Source organism: Dreissena polymorpha, chromosome 7 (assembly GCF_020536995.1).
Source record: "Dreissena polymorpha isolate Duluth1 chromosome 7, UMN_Dpol_1.0, whole genome shotgun sequence".
NCBI classification, from domain to species: domain Eukaryota; kingdom Metazoa; phylum Mollusca; class Bivalvia; order Myida; family Dreissenidae; genus Dreissena; species Dreissena polymorpha.
Genome location: NC_068361.1, coordinates 47868688 through 47889244, shown reverse-complemented (window position 1 = coordinate 47889244; position 20557 = coordinate 47868688). Strand labels below are relative to the sequence as shown.

Below are 20557 nucleotides of genomic sequence, written 5' to 3'. Positions count from 1 at the left end.
GTTATAATATGATTATTTATCATTCAAAATGATGTTTTCACTAATTAATGTCATAGCCACACGCTAACCACCTGTGATATTTGGCAATTCCGAGACATTCTGCTAACATTTAAGACATCAGCAGTTGGTTGGCAAAATAGTTATAATTCGAAATTCGTTAACAGTTGTGTTCCACTTATTAACATGAGATACACATAATAATGAAATAGCAATGAACTAACAACATGACATGCGATTGAGTAGTGCCGTACAAACATAAGTGACCTAAACTCTCTTTTTTCAATAAGCGAATATTAATGAGACAAGAGGGCAAAACAGTAATTTAATGTTCATGGCTGGTGTTCATAAAGCTCCTAAGGGTAAACTTAAGAAAATTCCTCAAATAATTAAAAATTCCTTATACGTCTTATGCTCTTTCATTATGATGTATTTTTTCATTTCATTGGTTTAAGTAAGTAAATTGTGCATAGAAGATCATTATTTTAGCATTACAAAACTGAAATCATTAGAATGTCAATAGAAAATTGAATTTTAAAATTTACCTTTAAATCCAGATTATGTAAAGATTTGCTTTCTGAATACCAGCCCTGGTACCCAGAGATAAGTTGAGTAGTAGAAGTTGAACAACTTCTAATAATTGTCCATACCCTCTTACAACCCCGTAACCGCGCATGTTCGTAAATATATTTAAACAATTAAATACTGCCATTATCGAGCAGTTATATGTCACACTTTCATGCTACTATCCTAGCGCATACACCTTGACGAACTTTGACTTCAAGAACGTGATGAGGAGGAAACTGCGAGGGCCCCTAGGGATGTAACACAGGGACTGGGGCCGGTGCAGACTATCTTTATCTTTTATGAGAACCCCGACTTTCTCGCCCGCGGCATTCAGCTGGATTACGTTATGGGAGTTCTGGCCACACGTCAGGATATTCCCGTTCGGATCCACGCATATCCCGCGCGGCGAATCAAGCTCGGGATTCTTGTACACGGAGATAATCTGCCCGTAGAGGCCCACGGTTACCACGCCGTATTCCCTGTCTGTCACGTGCAACATCGTGCCGTCGGGACTGAGCGCGATGTTCCGCGGCGAGGAGAAAATCATGTTCCCGTCCGGGCCCTTCTCGATAACGCGGACCATTCGACCGGACATGTTGTAGACGCGCAGTTGTGGCCGGTTCTCGTACTGGCCTCCCACGCACGCGACAAAGATCTCGCCGTTCAGACATAGGACGCCGTAACAGGCCACGCCTATTTTGATGGCGCGTGTGGATTTGAGCTTCTTGTCCGTGGTCACGAACTGCAGGCATTTTTCTTCGCGTAGACTCACTACCACCTGTTGAATAAGGATTTTAAAAATAACAGTTGACAGTTCAACTCTATCACTTCCAATTACTGGTAATTGTATTTCATTGTCATAAAAAGTATTCTTATCTCCATAAGTTTTTACATGAGATTGTGCTGTAGATTCGTAGGTTAGTTCCTTATACCCGCAGCATTTTCCAAAGAGGGCCATGATGGCTAGAATGATCACCTGAGACATATGTTTAAAGAAGACTTTTCGAGATTTTGCTAAATGCACATCTATGTCTCTATATTTATAAATCTTTGAAAACCGAGTATAATCATACATTACCACGTCGCAGGGGCATAATTTAAACAAAGTGGACGACACAAGAAGTTGCATTTTAAATATTAGACCCTTAGCGTTGCGGTTTCAGAGATTTGTTTTTAATTCCTCTTTTAACATTTGTTTTTAGTTCTGTTGACCTTCTTATGCACATGGTCGGAACGATTTAAACAATTTGAAAGATGTTATCCTATGAGTCATTTCAGTGAAATTTGGTAAAACAAACTGCTAAGCCATTTATTTAACGCGAATTGTTTTCGTTTGACTTCTCACGACACACTCGATAAAAAGCCCTTCATTAGAACTTCGTACTCAGGCAAACAAAGACCTTTACCTCGTTGGGCCCAGCCAAGCAGACGTCATACGGCTTACCTCGTTGGTCCCAGCCAAGCAGACGTCATACGGCTTACCTCGTAGGGCCCGGCCAAGCAGATGTCATACGGCTTACCTCGTTGGGCCCAGCCAAGCAGACGTCATACGGCTTGCCCGGAAGGTCCACGTGGTCAATGACCTTGAACGCGGGAGACAGCATCTTAAGACGCTTGTGGTGAGTGTTGGTCAAGATGACCTTGCCGTCTGGCAGACACACAGAGCCCGTGTTGTCCTCGCTTGACCCGTGGTCTGGGGGTCAGATTATGTAATTTGAAGATTTATGAATACATGGTAATGGTTTGATAATAGTATTTTACGCACGAGAGTTATTGCCAAACCTTTCGTACGAACGTTAAAGGAAATATTGAGTCGGTCCACATATGCTAGAACTAATAGGAGTAAATACGCAAAATTAAAATGGTTTAACATGTTGCGTTGCTTATAAAGGTCCACTAAATGTTTCATTTCAAATCTGAATCATTTGATCCGTTGATATTCAACATGTTTGCAATAGTCATAACAACTAAATGATGTGAGTTTAGAAAAAATATAGAAGAATGAAATTGAGGCGATGAAGTTAACAGAATCGGAGTCATTCCTACGAGTTTGTGGTTACGGATGAAATCAAAGTACTGACAGTACTGGTGTGACGATGCTTTTGAAGAGGATGGATATAAAACATCAATTTAAGTCTATCTATATCACCACAATTGTGTATGTTGATACTAACATTTGGGTACGAAAAAAAAATTGGGTACGAAAATTTTTGGTACGAAAAAAAAATTGGTACGAAAAAAATTTGCGTACGAAACATTTTTGGTACGAAAAAAAGTTAAGGGGTACGGGGAAGTAGTACCCGTGGGTAACTTGACCCATTGAGCGAAACTGGGAGGCGGGTCACATTCTTGTTCATTAAGTATGGCAATACCTTCATGATGATTCTCGAAAGTAGGTATGAGCACATAGCCGGACCATGTGAGCTCAATCGTATGAGCACTTGACTATCCGAGTTCGCCCACGAACATATGGATAAGTTAACTAATAGCGAAATGACCTTATACATGTATATGCTGAAATCTAACAATCGAACGAAATATCAAACATGGTATGTACACTTAGGTAGTTGTGTAATTTCTGTTAGAATATCCTATTCAATATGTAAATTTTAAATGATTGTGACCGCACTTGAGTTTGTTGCCTTGTTTGAGTCTATACGCGCCTAGGCTGCACCCAGTCTGTGTATTTGTGTTTTTCCAAGGTAATGAGTTACCTCCGCGCTGAGGCTGCATAATGTTGGGACCCGGAGTGTGTCCAGCACTCCTACCTAATAAGATTAGATTGACGACAGTTGGGACGAATTTTTTTAATGATAGCTGCAAATTCCAGCTATTTGTTTTGTACTGAAATACTTTTTAATTTTTATATGGTCAAATGTTGCGGGGGGATGAGATTATCCGGAAAAAAACACCTGTCCGGAATGGTGACCACAAAACAGACAAAATATAACATTGCGCCGGGAGCGGGAATCGAACCGTTGTCGTAAAGGTGAAAAAGCGGATGTCCTTGCGGGACGGACAATTTCATAAACAAATGTTGTTATATCTATATATATCATAGCAGTGCAGCGTTTACAATTTGCAGGTTCGAAATTGTTCGCATTCTTTAGTTTTGTGATCACGTAAAAAGTTAATATTACATGTTTTATTCGCAATTTATTTACTAAATCGAGAACAAATATCAAACAAAATAGAGAAAATATATAGTTGTTTCATTGGTCCTTAAAAATAAAATGGATGTAAAATTACTAATTTTAAATTAACGTTCTGATACACTTATTGAATCTGTTTCCCCAGGATAAGCTGTTCTATTAATATTTACCTTTATCAACACGAACGACAACTCTGCTAGGAGAATGTTATCAATGAAAATCAACGAGCAATCTCCTACGCAGTGGCGAATGCCAAGGGAAGTAACTGAAAAATCGAGTTATCTCAATTGGACTGGCTCGGTCTGTGAAGATTTTTTTTACTGGTTATCAAACCTTAGACGACGCTGTTCCAGCATCGTCAAAAAGGAAAATCATTTGAATGAACATCGTTTGGTAGTGTCCGATCTATTTCTTGTCATCCGCAAATGACGGTTATCGATTTACTCGATTGTAGCATGCAGGATAACAAAAATGTAGTTCCCCCGCGAGATATTTCTGAAAACCACAACTAAATCTGGCATGCTTGCGGCAATCGTCTAAAACATATCGTTGTTTTTAAGACATTACATTAATTTCAGTATACATCTCACCTGTTGAGAGCGACATGTTGTATTCGCCTTCAAACTGCGCCGTGTAAACGTGCGTGTCGTCCCCGAACTCCCCGAGTGAGGTCATTCCGTTGAGAAGGTTTTCAAGCGTTCGGTCCCCCATAAACATCAGGCGTTCTTTACCGAGGTTCTTTGTGATGTTTTCAATGACCGTCTCTCCTGTGACAAAAAGGTTCCGTGACATATACATGTAATTGGATACAATTTTATGCGTTGCCATTACCTAAGTATTCAATAGGTAGTTAATTTTTTGTGAATGAGCGTTGCTGGAAATGGGATTTCGAAAGTAACATCTTTAATTTATGAATGCAAGTATGAGCTACCAGTGGCTTGTGGGACTTCTTTAAATGTGGGGACTACTTTAAATGTGGGGACTACTTTAAAAGCAAACGAGTAGAAGCTTCTTAATTATCCTTTAAATATGTGTGAATCTGAATGAAATTTACAATAATACAATCGGGAGAGGTTCTGTGATTGCAATATTAACATATGAACCGTGTTCTGAAAAAAACTGGGTTTACTGCATGTGCGTAAAGTGTTGTCCTGCCGACTAACAGGCTAATCTGGGGCGACATTTTCCGTTCATACGGGATTTTCGTTTAGAAGAGACTTCTTTTAAAGGGATCTTTTCACGCTTTGGTAAATTGACAAAATTGAAAAAAGTTGTTTCAGATTCGTAAGTTTTTGTTTTATTAATGATATTTGTGAGGAAACAGTAATACTGAACATTAACCATGCTCTAATATAGCCATTATATGCATCTTTTGACGATTTTAAAGTCACTATCACGCTCACCAATACATACGGCTACTGTATTATGCTATATAAAAACATTCGACAACAAGTAGTACCATACGATTGTTAATTACAATAGGAAGACCCTAAAAACAAGTAACATTGATGTAAAAACGTTATATTACAAGCATTCAGCAAGTTTTAAGCATCTAAATATCTAAATATCGTTCCACGATGTAATCTACTTTCGCTTTCGAGTCAGGATCGGATTCATTCGGGTTGCGTTCATTTGCATAATTTATACAAGCCATTTTCGCATTCGCTAAGTTCCAGTTACCCAGAATTCATTTTGATTTCACAGAATGATTATTCATGAGAGCTACGTCATGCTTCCGACGCTTACCGTATCCAATCTCGTGTTCGCCCGTAAATGTTCGGATATTTCACGGGAGATATAAATGGAATTATTTGTGGCCACAAAAAATAAAAACGAGCATTTTGTATCTCGTTAAATCAATTCTACCAGACAACATCTAACGTTGAAATTTTGCATTTTGCTAAAAGAAACATTGATTTTTATATGGGTTAGCTTTATTTAACGAAATATTCGATATTTTTGAGCGTGATTGTTACTTTAAAACCTAAAAATTATAAAGCGTTGCAACGCGAAACGATTGAATAATTTGGAGAGTTCTGTTTTTGTCGTTAAATTTTGTGAAACTACGAAGATTGTTTATATAAGGTATACAATACGTCGTGAATGTGTACTCGGCGGAATAGCTCAGTAGGCTAAAGCGTTTTTACTTCAGGACTCTGGCAGGACTCCAGGGGTCACTGGTTCGAAACCTGCTTCGGACAATGTTCTTTTCCTTTTTTTATTTTTTTTATTGATTTTTTACTGGAGCTTTTACGATCCAATGTTTACATTTATCAATATAAAGCATTTAATGAATAAGTTAAAAAAAATGCCAAAATCTGTGAAAAGGCCCCTTTAAGCACAAAATACCATACAAGCAGAAAGTTTATGCCTCAATTAGCCTGTGCGGACGACACTTTACGCTTAGACTGGATTTTCGTTTAGAAGTGACTTCTTTTAAGCACAAAATACCATACAAGCAGAAAGTTTATTCCCCTAATTAGCCTTTGCGGACGACACTTTACGCTTAGACTGGATTTTCGTTTAGAAGAGACTTCTTTTAAGCACAAAATACCATACAAGCGGAAAGTTTATGCCCCAATTAGCCATTGCGGCTCATTTGAAGATGTTTATACCCTCCGCCATGCTCTTCTTCGCTTTCTTCACAGTGACAAACAGTTCTGGCTCGTTGTTTACGATGGTCTCGATCTTCATCGTGTGTTCTCGCAGCGTCGACGAGACATCATCGCACGTCTTGACGTCGGTGTCGATCTTCGTGATGACGTCTTCGTACCTGTGACGTGTCGCAAGGGTATGCAGTTGGTTACACGTTAATAACGCAATCACTGTTGATATTTTGTGCAAAAATAAATTCTCTCGACAAAAAGATCATTTTGTATATTCAGTACATTAAACAAATATATATCAATTGCCTGTAGAAAACCATCGCTATTATATCAGCGTAAAAAAGAGAGCAATAAAGTTTCGTTTCAAAAGCGAACACTAAATACTTTGTTCGAAACCAGTATGACACACATTAATACAACACGACTATGATAGATTGTCAGTAGTGTTGTTAGTGTTTTTTATTAATCAAATTTAAGACTAAGCAGGATTTTGTGTTGTTTTTTTGCTGTTGTTGTTGTATAAATTGATAATCGCCCCGACCTGGTTTGAAGGTCGTGGCGGGCGTTCCGTTCGAGATTATCCAATATGTCTGTGACTCTAATGCGCATGTCCAAGATGGCGTTGATGATTTCCTCTTTCTGCTGCTGAACAATCTGCTGGTTTTCTTCTCGGTGAGAGCGCAGCGTGTCCACCTCGTCCTTGACCTTTTGCAGTTTTTGTTTGACCTTTCCAAATGAAAAAAAATACGTTTATTGAAGAGCTCAGTAGTAATGGCATATTCGAATTTGTTTCGTAGTTAAACTTGAACGTTCAGAAGTGAATGTATTATGTAAAACGTTAAACAGCAAGAAAAGTTATAACTCTCTAGAATTTGCTAGTTTTTTTAAACGTTTCGGATATTATAATATTAACGTTTAACATCTTCTTTGGACATTTGATGAACGGCTTAAATGTCACTTTGTAAAAATTGATAAGAGCCATGCAATTTCTGAAACAAAATTATTACGTATGGATATGAAAAACAACATAATGTTGTTCTTTACTGCTTTCGACGTACATAGCGGGTCATGGCCTATATGCACGATGTCGGCGCATGAGCGGTGACAGACGGCAATATATTCTTTGCAGCAAAACTCGTCGCGATCGCTTTTACTAATTTTCAATAAAATAATGCGGTAACGGTTTACCCATATATCCGCTCATGGCTGCTTTCGACGCACACAGCCGCCTGGGCAATATAGACGACATCGGCACATGAGCGACGGCTTACGGACAAAGAAACGATTATAATTATACACGTACATGTATTTGGAATAACAGTTTACCTCTAGTAGCTCCAGACTGCTTTCGACGCCCACAGCCGCCTGGGGGATATAGACGACGTCGGCACAGGAGCGGTGACTGACGGCGACGCAGACGCTGCAACAGAGCTCGTCGTGGTCGGTACAAAAGAGCTCTAGCACCTTGCCCTCGTGGTGCGTGCACTTGTCCGAGAGCTTGGGGCGCGTAGCCGTCTGCTTTGTCGTCCGTTTGCCTGAAATACGAGGTCCCTTCAGATTCAAACAATGTCAACGAGCTATGAGATAGACCGATATATCTACATAACAAAATGTTTTAATACGATGAGTAGATTTGAACGTACATCTTAGTCCGAGCAGACTTCATAAACCTTGTGATTGTTCATCTTTAAGTTGTGTTGCACTTTCATACATTCGTCGATTTCGTTACAAATACCATCATTTGTACATATACAACTTCAATGGGGTCTTTGAAAACACATTTTTCATGTACTGTCAGTCAACCAGTTTAGAATAACCCTGCAAAAACGTTAATTCTTTTGACCACAACAATTTCTTTCGGGATTTAGTGTCAATGTGAGAAGATGTAAAAAAGGGTAAAATTTATTCTCTATGATAACAGGTTATGCCAGACGACATATGCATTTTTTTTTGTCAAAAATAGCCAATTAAAATTCACCCTTCGGAAAATCATTAAAAATCATTCAACATACAGAATTAGTATTTCAAAACATTGTCATGGCATTTGTTTTCAATCAGCAAAAAGTTTATTTGAAAATGATGAAGCCTTCTATATCCATATTCACATTTCAAAACATAATCCATTCAATCAGTTCCGATTAACTTTTTGCTGCATTCATCCCCCCCCCCCCCCCTGTAAGCATAATTCAAAAACTTTCTTGATAAAACTTTGAAAATTTATTCCTTTACCTTATGTTTACCGTGGACACTTATCTTTTTTTTTTTTTGGGGGGGGGGGGGGGGGGGAGGGCATTCTGGAAAATTAAATACAAATTAATCTGAACTTCTGACTATCCGAAACTGGTTGACAAACTGTACATGTAACTTAAACAGCTCCTTTACCGTAAAAAAAGTACAATGTCATGTCCATCAAATAACAAAAATCATCGAGTATTCGTTTCTTCAATGTAAAGTCTAATTTCGTATTTAGAGGCTTTATGTACGCAATCAACCGATAGTTCTTCGTATACGTGTAATTGTAAATCTGTGCATTGCAGTTTTTGATCTGAAATCATAAATTGTGTCTTGTTCTGAGAAAATTTGGCTAAATGCATGTGCGTAAAGTGTCGTCCCAGATTAGCCTGTGCAGTCCACACAAGCTTATCAGGGACGACGCTTTCCGCTTTCATGGTTTTGTTAGTTTCAAAGTCCCTCCTTACCGAAAATCATGTTTAGGCGGAAAGTGTTGTCCCTGATTAGCCTGTGCGGACTGCACAGGCTAATCTGGGACGACACTTAACACAAATGCATTAAGCCCACTTTTCTCAGAACAAGGCTCAATTAGTTTGTCTAGTCCGGCTTAAATGGGGTTAACGCATTTTAGTTTTCTCTTATAAAAATATAATACAGGCGTAAATAAAACAAAAACTAATTGAAAATACAATTTATTAACACCCAGAACAACAAAACGCACAACAATCATGACTACAATGACGAAATGTAGCAACGACAAACCTGTGATCTTATGAATTTTCGTGACGATAAACTTCTGATGGTCGTGCACACATTTCTCGCACAGGTGCTCGTTACAGTCCTCGCAGAATTTCGTGGCGTCTACCTTCCGGTTTTCCCTGCTGCACGGGGCGCAGCGAATCTCTTCCGGTTCCTAGAACAAAACGCACGAGTCTTTATTTATAATATGTAAAAGTGGACTCCACAAATCTGTCTTAAGGAGACTACTTCTGTTTTTGCAGCTAAGAAACCGTTAACTTAAGTAGCCACGCGCTTCGCTTGTGTTTCGTATGCAGTTAGCAGGCGAGGGTGCAGGGTTTGTTGGAGTGTGACGCTCGGGAAGAATGTATGAACATTATACATATTTACAATACAAAAAAGTGAACGTACATAGTGAAGTGGCCAGTTTTTGTTAAATGGACATAAAATTGCCATAATAAAGTTAATTGTAAGAATGCGCAAAATGAAAATGCCAGTGAGGAAATCAAATCACAAAAAAACATGTTCTTTTTCCATAACTAAAAATTATGTTGAGCCCTGATTGCAATATCAGCACAACCAGGTCCAGCTCAAACGCCTATGTTTAACCAATTTATGCCTTGTGGACTCTCCCATCATTCTAAATTGGATCAATTTATTTCCAAAATTAGGGATGTCTAGTATATTTATTTCTATATTAAGAATATTTCTTACAGAAAATCCTTAAAGCAAACAGCGTAGACCCTAATGAGACGCCGCATCATGCGGCGTCTCATCTGGGTCTACGCTATTTGCCAAGGCCTTTTTTCTAGACGCTAGGCATAAATGGATTAAATAAAGAAACCTCAACAAACAAACAGCACCGATGCCGACAAATTACAGAGTAATAGATGACCAGTTGAAACCGAAGTATTAACGCTCGCTTATATTTTAATAATTCGAATAAGGAGTTAGCAAAATTGAAACGGTTCTCCTTATCTGCGAAGTTGATTTTTGGTGTAAACAGTATGAGCATTAGTTTCAATTTAACGTTTAGAAAAATTAGGCATCGTTATGAATATTTTGCTGTTTCCAATACAATATTTAGCACGACCTAAACAGATAAAATGTAAATTAAATGTATAACTCTGAACATTTAAGCTTTAAATAGCTTCCGACTCTTTGTCAATATAACCCTGTCAGATTTCATATAAAAAACAACAATACTTCATAATTACAACTCTTCTATATGAAGTATGTTTTAAACAAACAAACTTAACTGAACTTGTAATAATTTTGTTTAAAAAATGTCCGTCTTTTTTAATTATTTAGTACACAATTACTACATTATCTTTATAAAGGTGGAGCCAGTTACCAGTCTTAAAGCACCAATAACAAAACCAAATGCATGTACGCACATGGGGCGGCGAGTGTCGTCCGAGCACCGGTGACGGCTCTCGTTCACTTCCGGTGAAGCTGCCATATCCGGTATCTTTCTCTACCTTGTCTTTACTCTTCCGATGTCGGCTGCTCATGGTGAATTGTGCCTTGTATTTATTTCTTGATGTAGCAATGTCAAACCTGTGATCTTAAGGATTTTCGTGACGATAAACTTTAGATTTCTCGCCAAGTTGCTCGGGGTCGTTTACATCACTAAGTCCGGTATATTTTTGTCCCTGCATGTACAACTTTCTCGCGTGGCATTGGTGTCGAATTCTGTACTTTATACTATATTTGAATATTCACTTTCTTGAAAAGGCCCACCGTTCACGAATTTATTTACTTTTCCTTTAAAAATTCGTTTCAGATGAGATTTTTACGAAAAGTTAAAGCAAATGTGGTTAATTCGTTCTCAAAAACTAATAAAAAGTACAATAAATGTGTGCTATTTTACATAATACAATCAGTAAATATTAAATAAGAAAGCGTATTTCACAAGTCACTGTTTAAAGTCCGTAAATGCGCACTCTATTCTATAATCTATGTTTATTGACTTCTCACTGGTTTATACTAACGTAAAACAATACTATGACTCTACTGTTCCGAAAGAAATAAAATACCAAAATAGGCGTATTGTATTACATAAACTGTCGCTTAATTGTTTTGAACTTCATTTGGGTTTTTTTTAAATTAAAATTCCAAATATGTTTCACGAGTTTATATGCCTTGAAACGAAATTATTCACAGAATAAAAAGTAAACGAAATAGTGTTTTTTAATTTGGTAGAATGCGATTATTTTTAATTCCGAGAATAATTTCGTTTTTCTGTATGTTTTTTTTTCTCTTTAATGTGTTACCAATCTGCAAATATACCGTATGATTAATCGTTGTTTATTGTCGCAGAGTTATCAAATTAAAGAATAACGTAACTCACAAAATTAAAGCAATTAAAACTAGTCGCGCCCTTTGTCGAGCATGCCATCATACTTTAATATTTTTTAAATTGACTTTATTTTACCTTTACCTGTAAGCTTCAAATAAAGGCATTGCGCAATGTGGGTGAATGTTATCTTAAAACTGTCGGTTGAATGATAAAATATCAGTCTTTATTTATAGCAAAGACCTGTATATAGTTCTTTGTTTATAGCCGTGAACTTTACATTACAAATGTATGACATTGACCAGTTCGCTTGGGAAATAAGTTTTGAGCGCTACACGCCGTGTCCACGTGGTGAACATTTTTTGGCAAATTATAGTAAAATGTCCTGATGGATGAATAAGTTATTGCCCAGACAAACTGCAGCATGCTCATATTCCCTTTGACCTTTAGGTGTGAGCTTGACCATTGAGCTAGACACAGAGGTCTTGGGCTCGACCTACCGTCTCCACGAGCTAAATGTGTGCGGGAAATTATCTTAAATTGCCCTCATGAATGTGGACCTTACAGACTGGACGAGCTATATAATGCCTTCTTTGACCTTTGTACCATTGACCTTTTAGCAAAAGACACAGTTTATATTGACCTTTGACCTCTATAAGTGTATCTTATTTTAATAATGATAATTTTATTTTCATTTCATCAAGGGAAACAGTATTTACAAAATACTCATTAAGCAAGACCTTGTGTAATGCATCGTAGAACAAAACTTTATAACAACATTACGTCTTGTAAATGTGTGGATAGCATCTTGGCAAAAAATTAATCAAGCAATTCAAAATACTTTGTACGGATTGTAACTGTGTTCGACACATGTGGATTTTCTAACAACTTTTGCCGAAGTGATTAGCATGACGATACAGAATGATCTGCGCAAGCACCAAGCAGATCGGTCAGTGATTAGCATGACGATACAGAATGTTCTGCGCAAGCACCAAGCAGATCGGTCAGTGATTAGCATGACGATACAGAATGTACTGCGCAAGCACCAAGCAGATCGGTCAGTGATTAGCATGACGATACAGAATGTACTGCGCAAGCATCAAGCAGATCGGTCAAAGATCCCCCTTGAATATAAATGATAAGAAACAAATATTGCTAAGGACTGAGCAAGTATTAGAAAAAAACACATTTTGCTTTACGGAAGACAATGTCAACTGTTTTTCTTTTCTAAATCGTGCTGATTTGTGATGAAATGATATTATAATTTCATCAGGTATGACTCAACTGTAGGATGTTAAGATGTCTTTTTATGGGCAAACATCAGCCTACATGCATCTTTTTCATGGTCATTAATGTAAAAAATTATTGTTGCCCTTCTGAGGAGAGCTTGTTCTCATTCACTTTGACCCGGGCCCACCCGCCCGGAGGAGTCTATGTTTCAGATATACTGTTTACATTTATGATTGAAATGTATATGGTTTCACCATGTGAATATAATGACAACCTTTAAAACCCAAACTTATTTATTCAACTTACTTGTATACGTCTGCATAGTGCAGATCATGTGATGTATTGCTTAATATGATTTGTATTAATTAAATGCTATATTATAGAAACATTAAATATTATAAATACTAATAACTATAGCTGTCACCATAGAATAACTTATGCCCCCTATAAACGCTTGATAGAAGTTATGAGCTTTTTTCGAAACCTAAACGCAGATTTCGAAACCTAAACCCGGACCTTAAGTTCAAGGTCAAGGTCACAGGGGTCAAAATGTGTGTGTGTATGGAAAGGCCTTGTCCATATACACATGCATGCCAAATATAAAATTGCTATCTGAAGCGACATAGAAGTTATTAGCATTTTTCGAAACCTAAACGCAAAGTGTGACGGACAGACGGACGGACTGTCCGATCACTATATGCCCTTCTACGGGGGCATAAAAAGTGTTTAAATGGATAGGTGTTATTATTTGACTGATATAAATATGTGAGTTTTGTATTTTGGATGGTAGAGGTTATTAGGAACCATCTCTGCAAAGCTGTTTCTAAGTGTACATGTGTATCTTTTCATGGACTGGGGATTGAAGTAACTATGATTTACCTCTTGCTTGAGTAAGTTATAACACTGAAGTTGGACTGGGAATTTTAGTAACTATAAGTTATCTCTTGCTTGAGTAAGTTATAACACTGAAGTTGGACTGGGAATTTTAGTAACTATAAGTTATCTCTTGCTTGAGTAAGTTATAACACTGAAGTTGTAAGTTTAATTGATAATATTACAAAAATAGCTACATCTGTATACTTCCTAGCATGGTATTATTAAAATATTGATTATAAAAAAATACATGGCAGCTTTTATGACTCCATACAAAATTAATACATGGCAAGTTGTACATAACAAATATAGCAAATATTTATATCATTATAACAATAGTATAAACAGTATTCACTCACTTCATGTAAATACATGTATAAAAGCACAAATGCTTTAGTATATGCTGTTATGCTAATGAAATGAAACTAGCATGAATATATGTATACATACATGTTTAATACAAATGTAATATCACAGAATTATATAAAGACAAATATAGGAATTAACATATCATAATTTCTCTTAAAAACATAGTAAGAATTCATCAACAATACATATGATACCTCCTTATGGATGTGTACTTTAATAAATTGCACAAAACAACCACAAAACAACCATTAAACACTTACGCAACTTTTTCAAATGAAAAATATTTTACATTTGTAAATTGTTATGACCAACATATTATTGACCTGTTAATATACGTCTTAGGTGAAAATGAGCCACAAAAACATTTAATGAAATGACACTTTTGAACGCTAATGACATATAACATGCACTATGTACATGAAATGTTATTGCACTTTAAAGTATGGTTATATTTTGCAAATAGAATGCATTTCTTGCAGATCTACTGTAGAGAACATCAACCTAATTTACCAAAAAGTCACATAAATAAAAACATAGTCACGTTAATAACCAAATAGTCACATAAATGACTCAATAGTAATCTATATGGCCACAATAGTTTACATGAACACTTTATTCAAACGGTAATAATCAATATAAATGTGCACCTTGAGATTCCAATCTAATCTTGTCGTCTGTCAAGAAATTGTCATTCGCTATATGTGGTCGCTGCGGTCTACAAATGCTGGTACCCTGTTTTGCAGGCACTTTATCAGCCTTCTCAGACCTATTAGTAACTCCATGTAAATAATGTCTTGTGAACGCATAGTCATCAAATGAATTTTGTTCTGTTGAGTTATCTTCTTTTGACGAATACAGACTATATCTTAAGGCATCGAGCGAACTCACGCGCACAGGTGCACGGGCAATTTCCCACAATGAGGTGCACGGGGATGCTGATTTTGTATCTCTGGAACAACTCTTATGAATCATTGGAATTTCACTAGTAGGCTTAAACACTGTTTTGTAATTTCTGTTTTTATCTGTTTTATGACATGTTTCAGATGATACATTATTATGTTGATCATTCAAGGCGTCGTATATAATATCACTTGATGGAACTTTCGATGGATCTCTACACAATCTGCAAATAGACATTACACACATAATAATGACAAAAATTGCCCCTAAAACACCAGAACGTATCATCATAAAATAATAATCAAAGGTTTATTGCATAATTAATTTATCTGCATAATATTTCTACATTAGATATGATACTGTCCAGGTCAACCCTAGATGTACAAACACAATGGATATCTACTTTTCACTATAAAGAAATGGAATGCATACACCAAACACCATAAAAAAATACAATGACACAAATATCCGAAACACTGATTTTTACACCATTTTTGCCACTGGATAACAATTGCATCCAATATAAGGGTATGTATAAAATTAAGGTATCTGATACAGATATGTAATGCAAATACAATCATTCCACACTAAACGCTTGAAATGTCATCAACAGATGGACATGAAAATTACATCGTTATGTACTCATCTTTTAAGGCAAGTTCACGTGATATTCTCACCCTTATTAGATTTGGACTTGTCCTGTGTCAAATTAGGGTTTTTGTCAAAAATGTGTATTTATAATGTTTTCTTTCATTTCATCGACAGTAATTTTTAGTGTTCATTATTAAATAAACAATATTTAACCCTTCTGTACCTTTATTCTTTATAAATAAACGGTTTAATATATTGTAAAAAAGTAACTTGTACTGACAGTCAACCAGCCATTATATTCAGTTGCTCCTGACCTGTTAAAATCCTTATTATAACAATATTATATAGAAAATAACTTGAATTCCTAACATTTTAATTATTGTGAATTATTCAAGTGACAAAAATATACTGGTACACACCCGAAAACATCTTTCTCAAGGCTGTTTGCCGAAAGAGGTGTCAGTTGTTTCTCGGGGTCCATCAAGCGAGCATTCTCTGGTCCTCCCTCTGACGAGACGGGTAAACTCAAGGGCCGAGACTGAGACGTGTGATGTAGTTGTGACGGCTTTTGTACCGTCCCTTCTCGAGAGTCATCGTCAAGCAAGTGATCAGACGATTTTGAATGAAGAAGTTTCGAGGGTTTTGGTTTATCCTTTGAAATGTCAACATCTCTCACGGAGCCGACACTTTGACTTGTGGTCAGCTGGAAAAATAAAAAATATTTAATTTACATTCTAATGAATGCTCATGAATATGATTTGATAAGACCATGTTTTGATATATATGAAAATGATTTGATATATATATGGAAATGATTTGATATGGATATGAACATGTTTTGATATGGATATGAACGGGACTTGATATGGATAAAAAAGAATTATTAGTATTATAATATAATAAAATGCTGATGATTGGTACTTGATTTGTCTAGTTTAGAATCAATTGTGCACTAAGTCAAGCAGTAAGGCTTATAGCCATGTTCAAAGCATTTTTAATAATGATGACTGCATAGAAAAACTGAGATTTTTAATATTTGATAGTTCAGTAACCTTTATTTTAGTCAACATTCTATGCAAATTTTGACATAAAATAGATCAGTTATAATTGGACTATACTCCAATGCAATAAATACCTGTTTGTTCCTAGCTCCTATAGGGGTGCTGGAGATCAAATGTACAGAACTCTCAATCAAGGAACTACAATCAAAACAAAAATTTAAATAATTCAGCTTTGTTCTGGGAAAATAGGGTTTAATGCATGTTTGTAAAGTCATGTCTAGCCTGTGCAATCCTCAAAGGCTTATCAGTGATGGCACTTTATGCTTTAAAGGCATTTTTGGTTTAAAGAAAGCTTTTGTAAATGAAAATTCAGTCTAAGCTGAAAGTGTTGACCCTGATGAGCCAGTGCGAAGTGTCAAGGCTAATATGGGAGGACACATTTGGCACTAGTTGCAATAATCCAACTCCCAGCTATATTGAGCTGTACGTATGTACTCATAAAATTTCAGAGCATTCAAGAAGAACTACATGAGGTACATGAATGAAGTCCAGTTGTGCCAGAAAGAACGAGGCTCAATAATTGTATTTGGCTTTTTGATTTTTAGCTCCACTGGCCAAAGGCCAGCGGGGCTTATGTCATAGTCCTGTGTCCGTCGTGCGTGCGTCCGTGCGTGCGTTAACTTTTCCTTTAAACATCATCTTCTCCTAAACTACTAGTGCAATTCTGATGAAATTTCCTAGGAATGTTCCTGAGGTGAACCTCTTTCAAATTTGTTCAAATTATGTCCCTGGGGTCAAATTTGACCCTGCCCCGGGGGTCACAAATTTGAAAATTTGCTTATATAAGGCCTATTTTGTGAAAACTTTCAAAAGCTTCTCATCCATAACCATTGGGCCTAAGGCTATCAAATTTGGTATGTAGTGGTATCTTATAGTCCTCTACCAAGTTTGTTCAAATTATGCACCTGGGGTCAAGTTTGACCCTGCCCCGAAGGTCACAAAATTGAACATATGCTCATATAAGGCCTTTTTTGTGAAAACTTTAAAAATGTCTTGTCCATAACCGTATGGCATAGGGCTACCAAATTTGGTATGTAGTGACATGTAATAGTTCTCTTCTTAGTTTGTTCAAATTATGCCCCTGTGGTCAAATTTGATACTGCCCCAAGGGTCACAAAATTGAACATATGCTTATATAAGGCCTATTTTGTGAAAACTTTAAAAAGCTTCTTGTCCATATCCATTGGGCCTAGGGCTACCAAATTTGGTATGTAGTGACATCTTATAGTCCTCTACCAAGTTTGTTCAAATTATGCCCCTGGGGTCAAGTTTGATACTGCCCCAAGGGTCACAAAATTGAACATATGCTTATATAAGGCCTATTGTGGGAAAACTTTAAAAAGTTTCTTGTCCATAACTGTATGGCATAGGTCTACCAACTTTGGTATGTAGTGACATTTAATAGTTCTCTTCTTAGCTTGTTCAAATTATGCCCCTGGGGTTGAATTTGACCCAGCCCAGGGGGTCACAAAACTGTACATGTGCTTAAATAGGGCCTATATTTAAGTATTTGCACTTGCCAAGAATATTTGTTTCAGCCTTTTTTTCAGCAGTGGAGCAATACAGGGCCATCATGGCCCTCTTGTTTTTAAATTGCATGCTGCTATCAAGAATGACTGACATATACAGAATCTGGTTCAAAATGCAAAAGAATGTGTTTTGCACGAAAAGAGAATTTACTATAAGTAGGTGGTTTTGTCATTTCCATAACCATAGACATTGAACACTTTCTGAGGAATTATTAAAATTTGTGTTACTTAATTAACAAAGTTATAAGCATGCACATTGTGCTCAAAGCAATAACAGGGCCATTACTACCTATGTGGGGTTCCCTTCCCAGTGAAGTTACTAACTTACCATGTGGGGACCCCTTTCCAGTGAAGTTACTAACTTACCATGTGGGGACCCCTTCCCAGTGAAGTTACTAACTTACCATGTGGGGACCCCTTCCCAGTGAAGTTACTTACTACCTATGTGGGAACCCCTTCCCAGTAAAGTTACTTACTCCCTATGTGGGGACCCCTTCCCAGTGAAGTTACTTACTACCTATGTGGGGACCCCTTCCCAGTGAAGTTACTTACTCTCTACGTGGGGACCCCTTCCCAGTGAAGTTACTTATTCCATGTGTGGGGATGCGTTCCCAGTAAAGTTTTCGTACTTACTGCCTGTTTGGGGACCCCTTCCAAGTGAAGTTACTAACTCACCATGTGGGGACCCCTTTCCAGTGAAGTTAGTTACTCCCTGTGTGGGGACCACTTCCCTGTGAAGTAACATACTCCCTATGTGGGGACCCCTTCCCACTGAAGTTACTTACTCCCTATGTGGGGACCCCGTCCCAATGAAGTTACTTACTCTCTGTGTGGGTACACCATCCCTGTTAAGTTTCTTCCTCCCTATGTGGGAACCACTCCCCAGGGAAGTCACTTACTCCCTGTGTGGGAACCCCTTCCCAGTGAATAAAGTTACTCCCTGTGAGGGGACCCCTTCCCAGTGAAGTTACTTACTCTCTGTGTGGGGACCCATTCCCAGATAAGTAACTAACTCCCTATGTGAGGACCCTTTTCCAGTGAAGTTATTTACTCCCTGTGTGGAGACCTCTTCTCATTGAAGTTACTAACTCCCAATGTGTAGGGGCACCTTCCAAGTGAAGTTACTTTCTCCCTGTGTCGGGACCCCTTCCCAGTGAAGTTACTTACTCCCTGTGTGGGGACCCTTCCCAGTGAAGTTACTTACTCCCTGTGTGGGAACCCTTCCCAGTGAAGTTACTTACTCCCTGTTTGGGGACCCCTTCTTAGTAAAGTTACTTACTCCCTATGTGAGGACCCTTCCCAGTGAAGTTACTTACTCCCTATGTGGGGAGCCTTCCCAGTGAAGTTACTCACTCCAGGTGTGGGGACCCTTCCCAGTTAAGTTACTTACTCCCTATGTGGGGACCCCTTCTTAGTAAAGTTACTTACTCCCTATGTGGGGACCCTTCCCAGTGAAGTTACTTACTCCCTATGTGGGAAGCCTTCCCAGTGAAGTTACTCACTCCCTATATGGGGACCCCTTCCCAGTAAAGTTACTTACTCCCCGTGAGGGGACCCTTCCCAGTGAAGTTACTTACTACCTATGTGGGGACCCCTTTCCAGTAAAGTTACTTACTCCCTATGTGGGGACCCCTTCCCAGTGAAGTTACTTACTTCCTATGTGGGGACCCTTCTCAGTGAAGTTACTTACTCCAGGTGTTGGGGCCCCTTCCCAGTTAAGTTACTTACTCCCTATGTGGGGACCCCTTCCCAGTAAAGTTACTTACTCCCTGTGTAGGGCCCTTCCCAGTGAAGTTACTTACTCCCTGTGTGGGGACCCCTTCCCAGTAAAGTTACTTACTCCCTATATGGGGACCCCTTCCCAGTGAAGTAACTTACTCCCTATGTGGGGACCCCTTCCCAGTAAAGTTACTTACTCCCTGTGTGGGGACCCTTTCCCAGTGAAGTTCAGGGAGCGATTACTCTGCATGCTTTCCACACTGTAGAAACTGATGCGGCTGATACGCTTCAACGATTTCATGTCGTCTTCGTAGAGGGAGCTGCATGCAAGCGGAGGAAAAAATCATTAAAAGTTAATATGCGGGGAAAGCGATGCAACAGTCATATACAATTAGGCAGGAACAGACAACATACTGAAAGTTATGCGTGTTTATGCAGACAGTTTATCTGATTAGTTTAAACATAACTTATTGCAGGTCGATAGCATCAAAACCCCAAAGCTTATTGAGACACTTTTGAAACTGTTTACTGAGTAGAACCATTCCATTGTGTACTGAGTAGAACCTTTCCATTGTGTACTGAGTAGAACCATTCCATTGTGTACTGAGTAGAACCATTCCATTGTGTACTGAGTAGAACCATTCCATTGTGTACTGAGTAGAACCTTTCCATTGTGTACTGAGTAGAACCATTC

At 37.9% G+C, this 20557-nt stretch overlaps 2 protein-coding genes across 3 annotated transcripts in view; both read right to left on the bottom strand.

Moving 5' to 3' along the window:
- Positions 1-124: 124 nt before the first annotated feature.
- LOC127837627 (E3 ubiquitin-protein ligase TRIM71-like) lies at positions 125-10908 on the bottom strand. Its single transcript, XM_052364861.1, has 8 exons — positions 10690-10908; positions 9317-9467; positions 7649-7857; positions 6864-7048; positions 6332-6489; positions 4307-4483; positions 2085-2257; positions 125-1342 (listed from the first exon to the last, which is right to left on the bottom strand). Exons 1-8 carry the CDS (start codon positions 10804-10806, stop codon positions 743-745), a joined length of 1770 nt encoding a protein of 589 aa, XP_052220821.1. The 5' UTR covers positions 10807-10908; the 3' UTR covers positions 125-742.
- A 2941-nt stretch (positions 10909-13849) lies between these two features.
- LOC127838796 (cell adhesion molecule DSCAML1-like) overlaps positions 13850-20557 on the bottom strand; it is a 40392-nt gene continuing 33684 nt past the window's right edge. For both annotated transcript variants that reach the window (XM_052366795.1, XM_052366794.1), the window contains exons 26-29: positions 20061-20183; positions 16690-16753; positions 15974-16257; positions 13850-15186 (exon numbers count right to left, since the gene is read on the bottom strand). In XM_052366795.1, coding sequence (XP_052222755.1) covers positions 14694-15186; positions 15974-16257; positions 16690-16753; positions 20061-20183 — 964 coding nt within the window. In that variant the 3' untranslated portion in view covers positions 13850-14693. The remainder of the gene's footprint in view (positions 15187-15973; positions 16258-16689; positions 16754-20060; positions 20184-20557) is intronic.

Bases quoted from the DNA above. Each gene is read 5' to 3' on its own strand.
- LOC127837627 (XM_052364861.1), bottom strand. From the start codon at position 10,806: ATGAGCAGCCGACATCGGAAGAGTAAAGACAAGGTAGAGAAAGATACC. The intron at 7,858-9,316 runs GTTTGTCGTTGC...CTCGTATTTCAG, and splicing joins GAAAATTCATAAGATCACAG to GCAAACGGACGACAAAGCAG. The intron at 2,258-4,306 runs GTGAGATGTATA...TCTGACCCCCAG, and splicing joins CAACATGTCGCTCTCAACAG to ACCACGGGTCAAGCGAGGAC.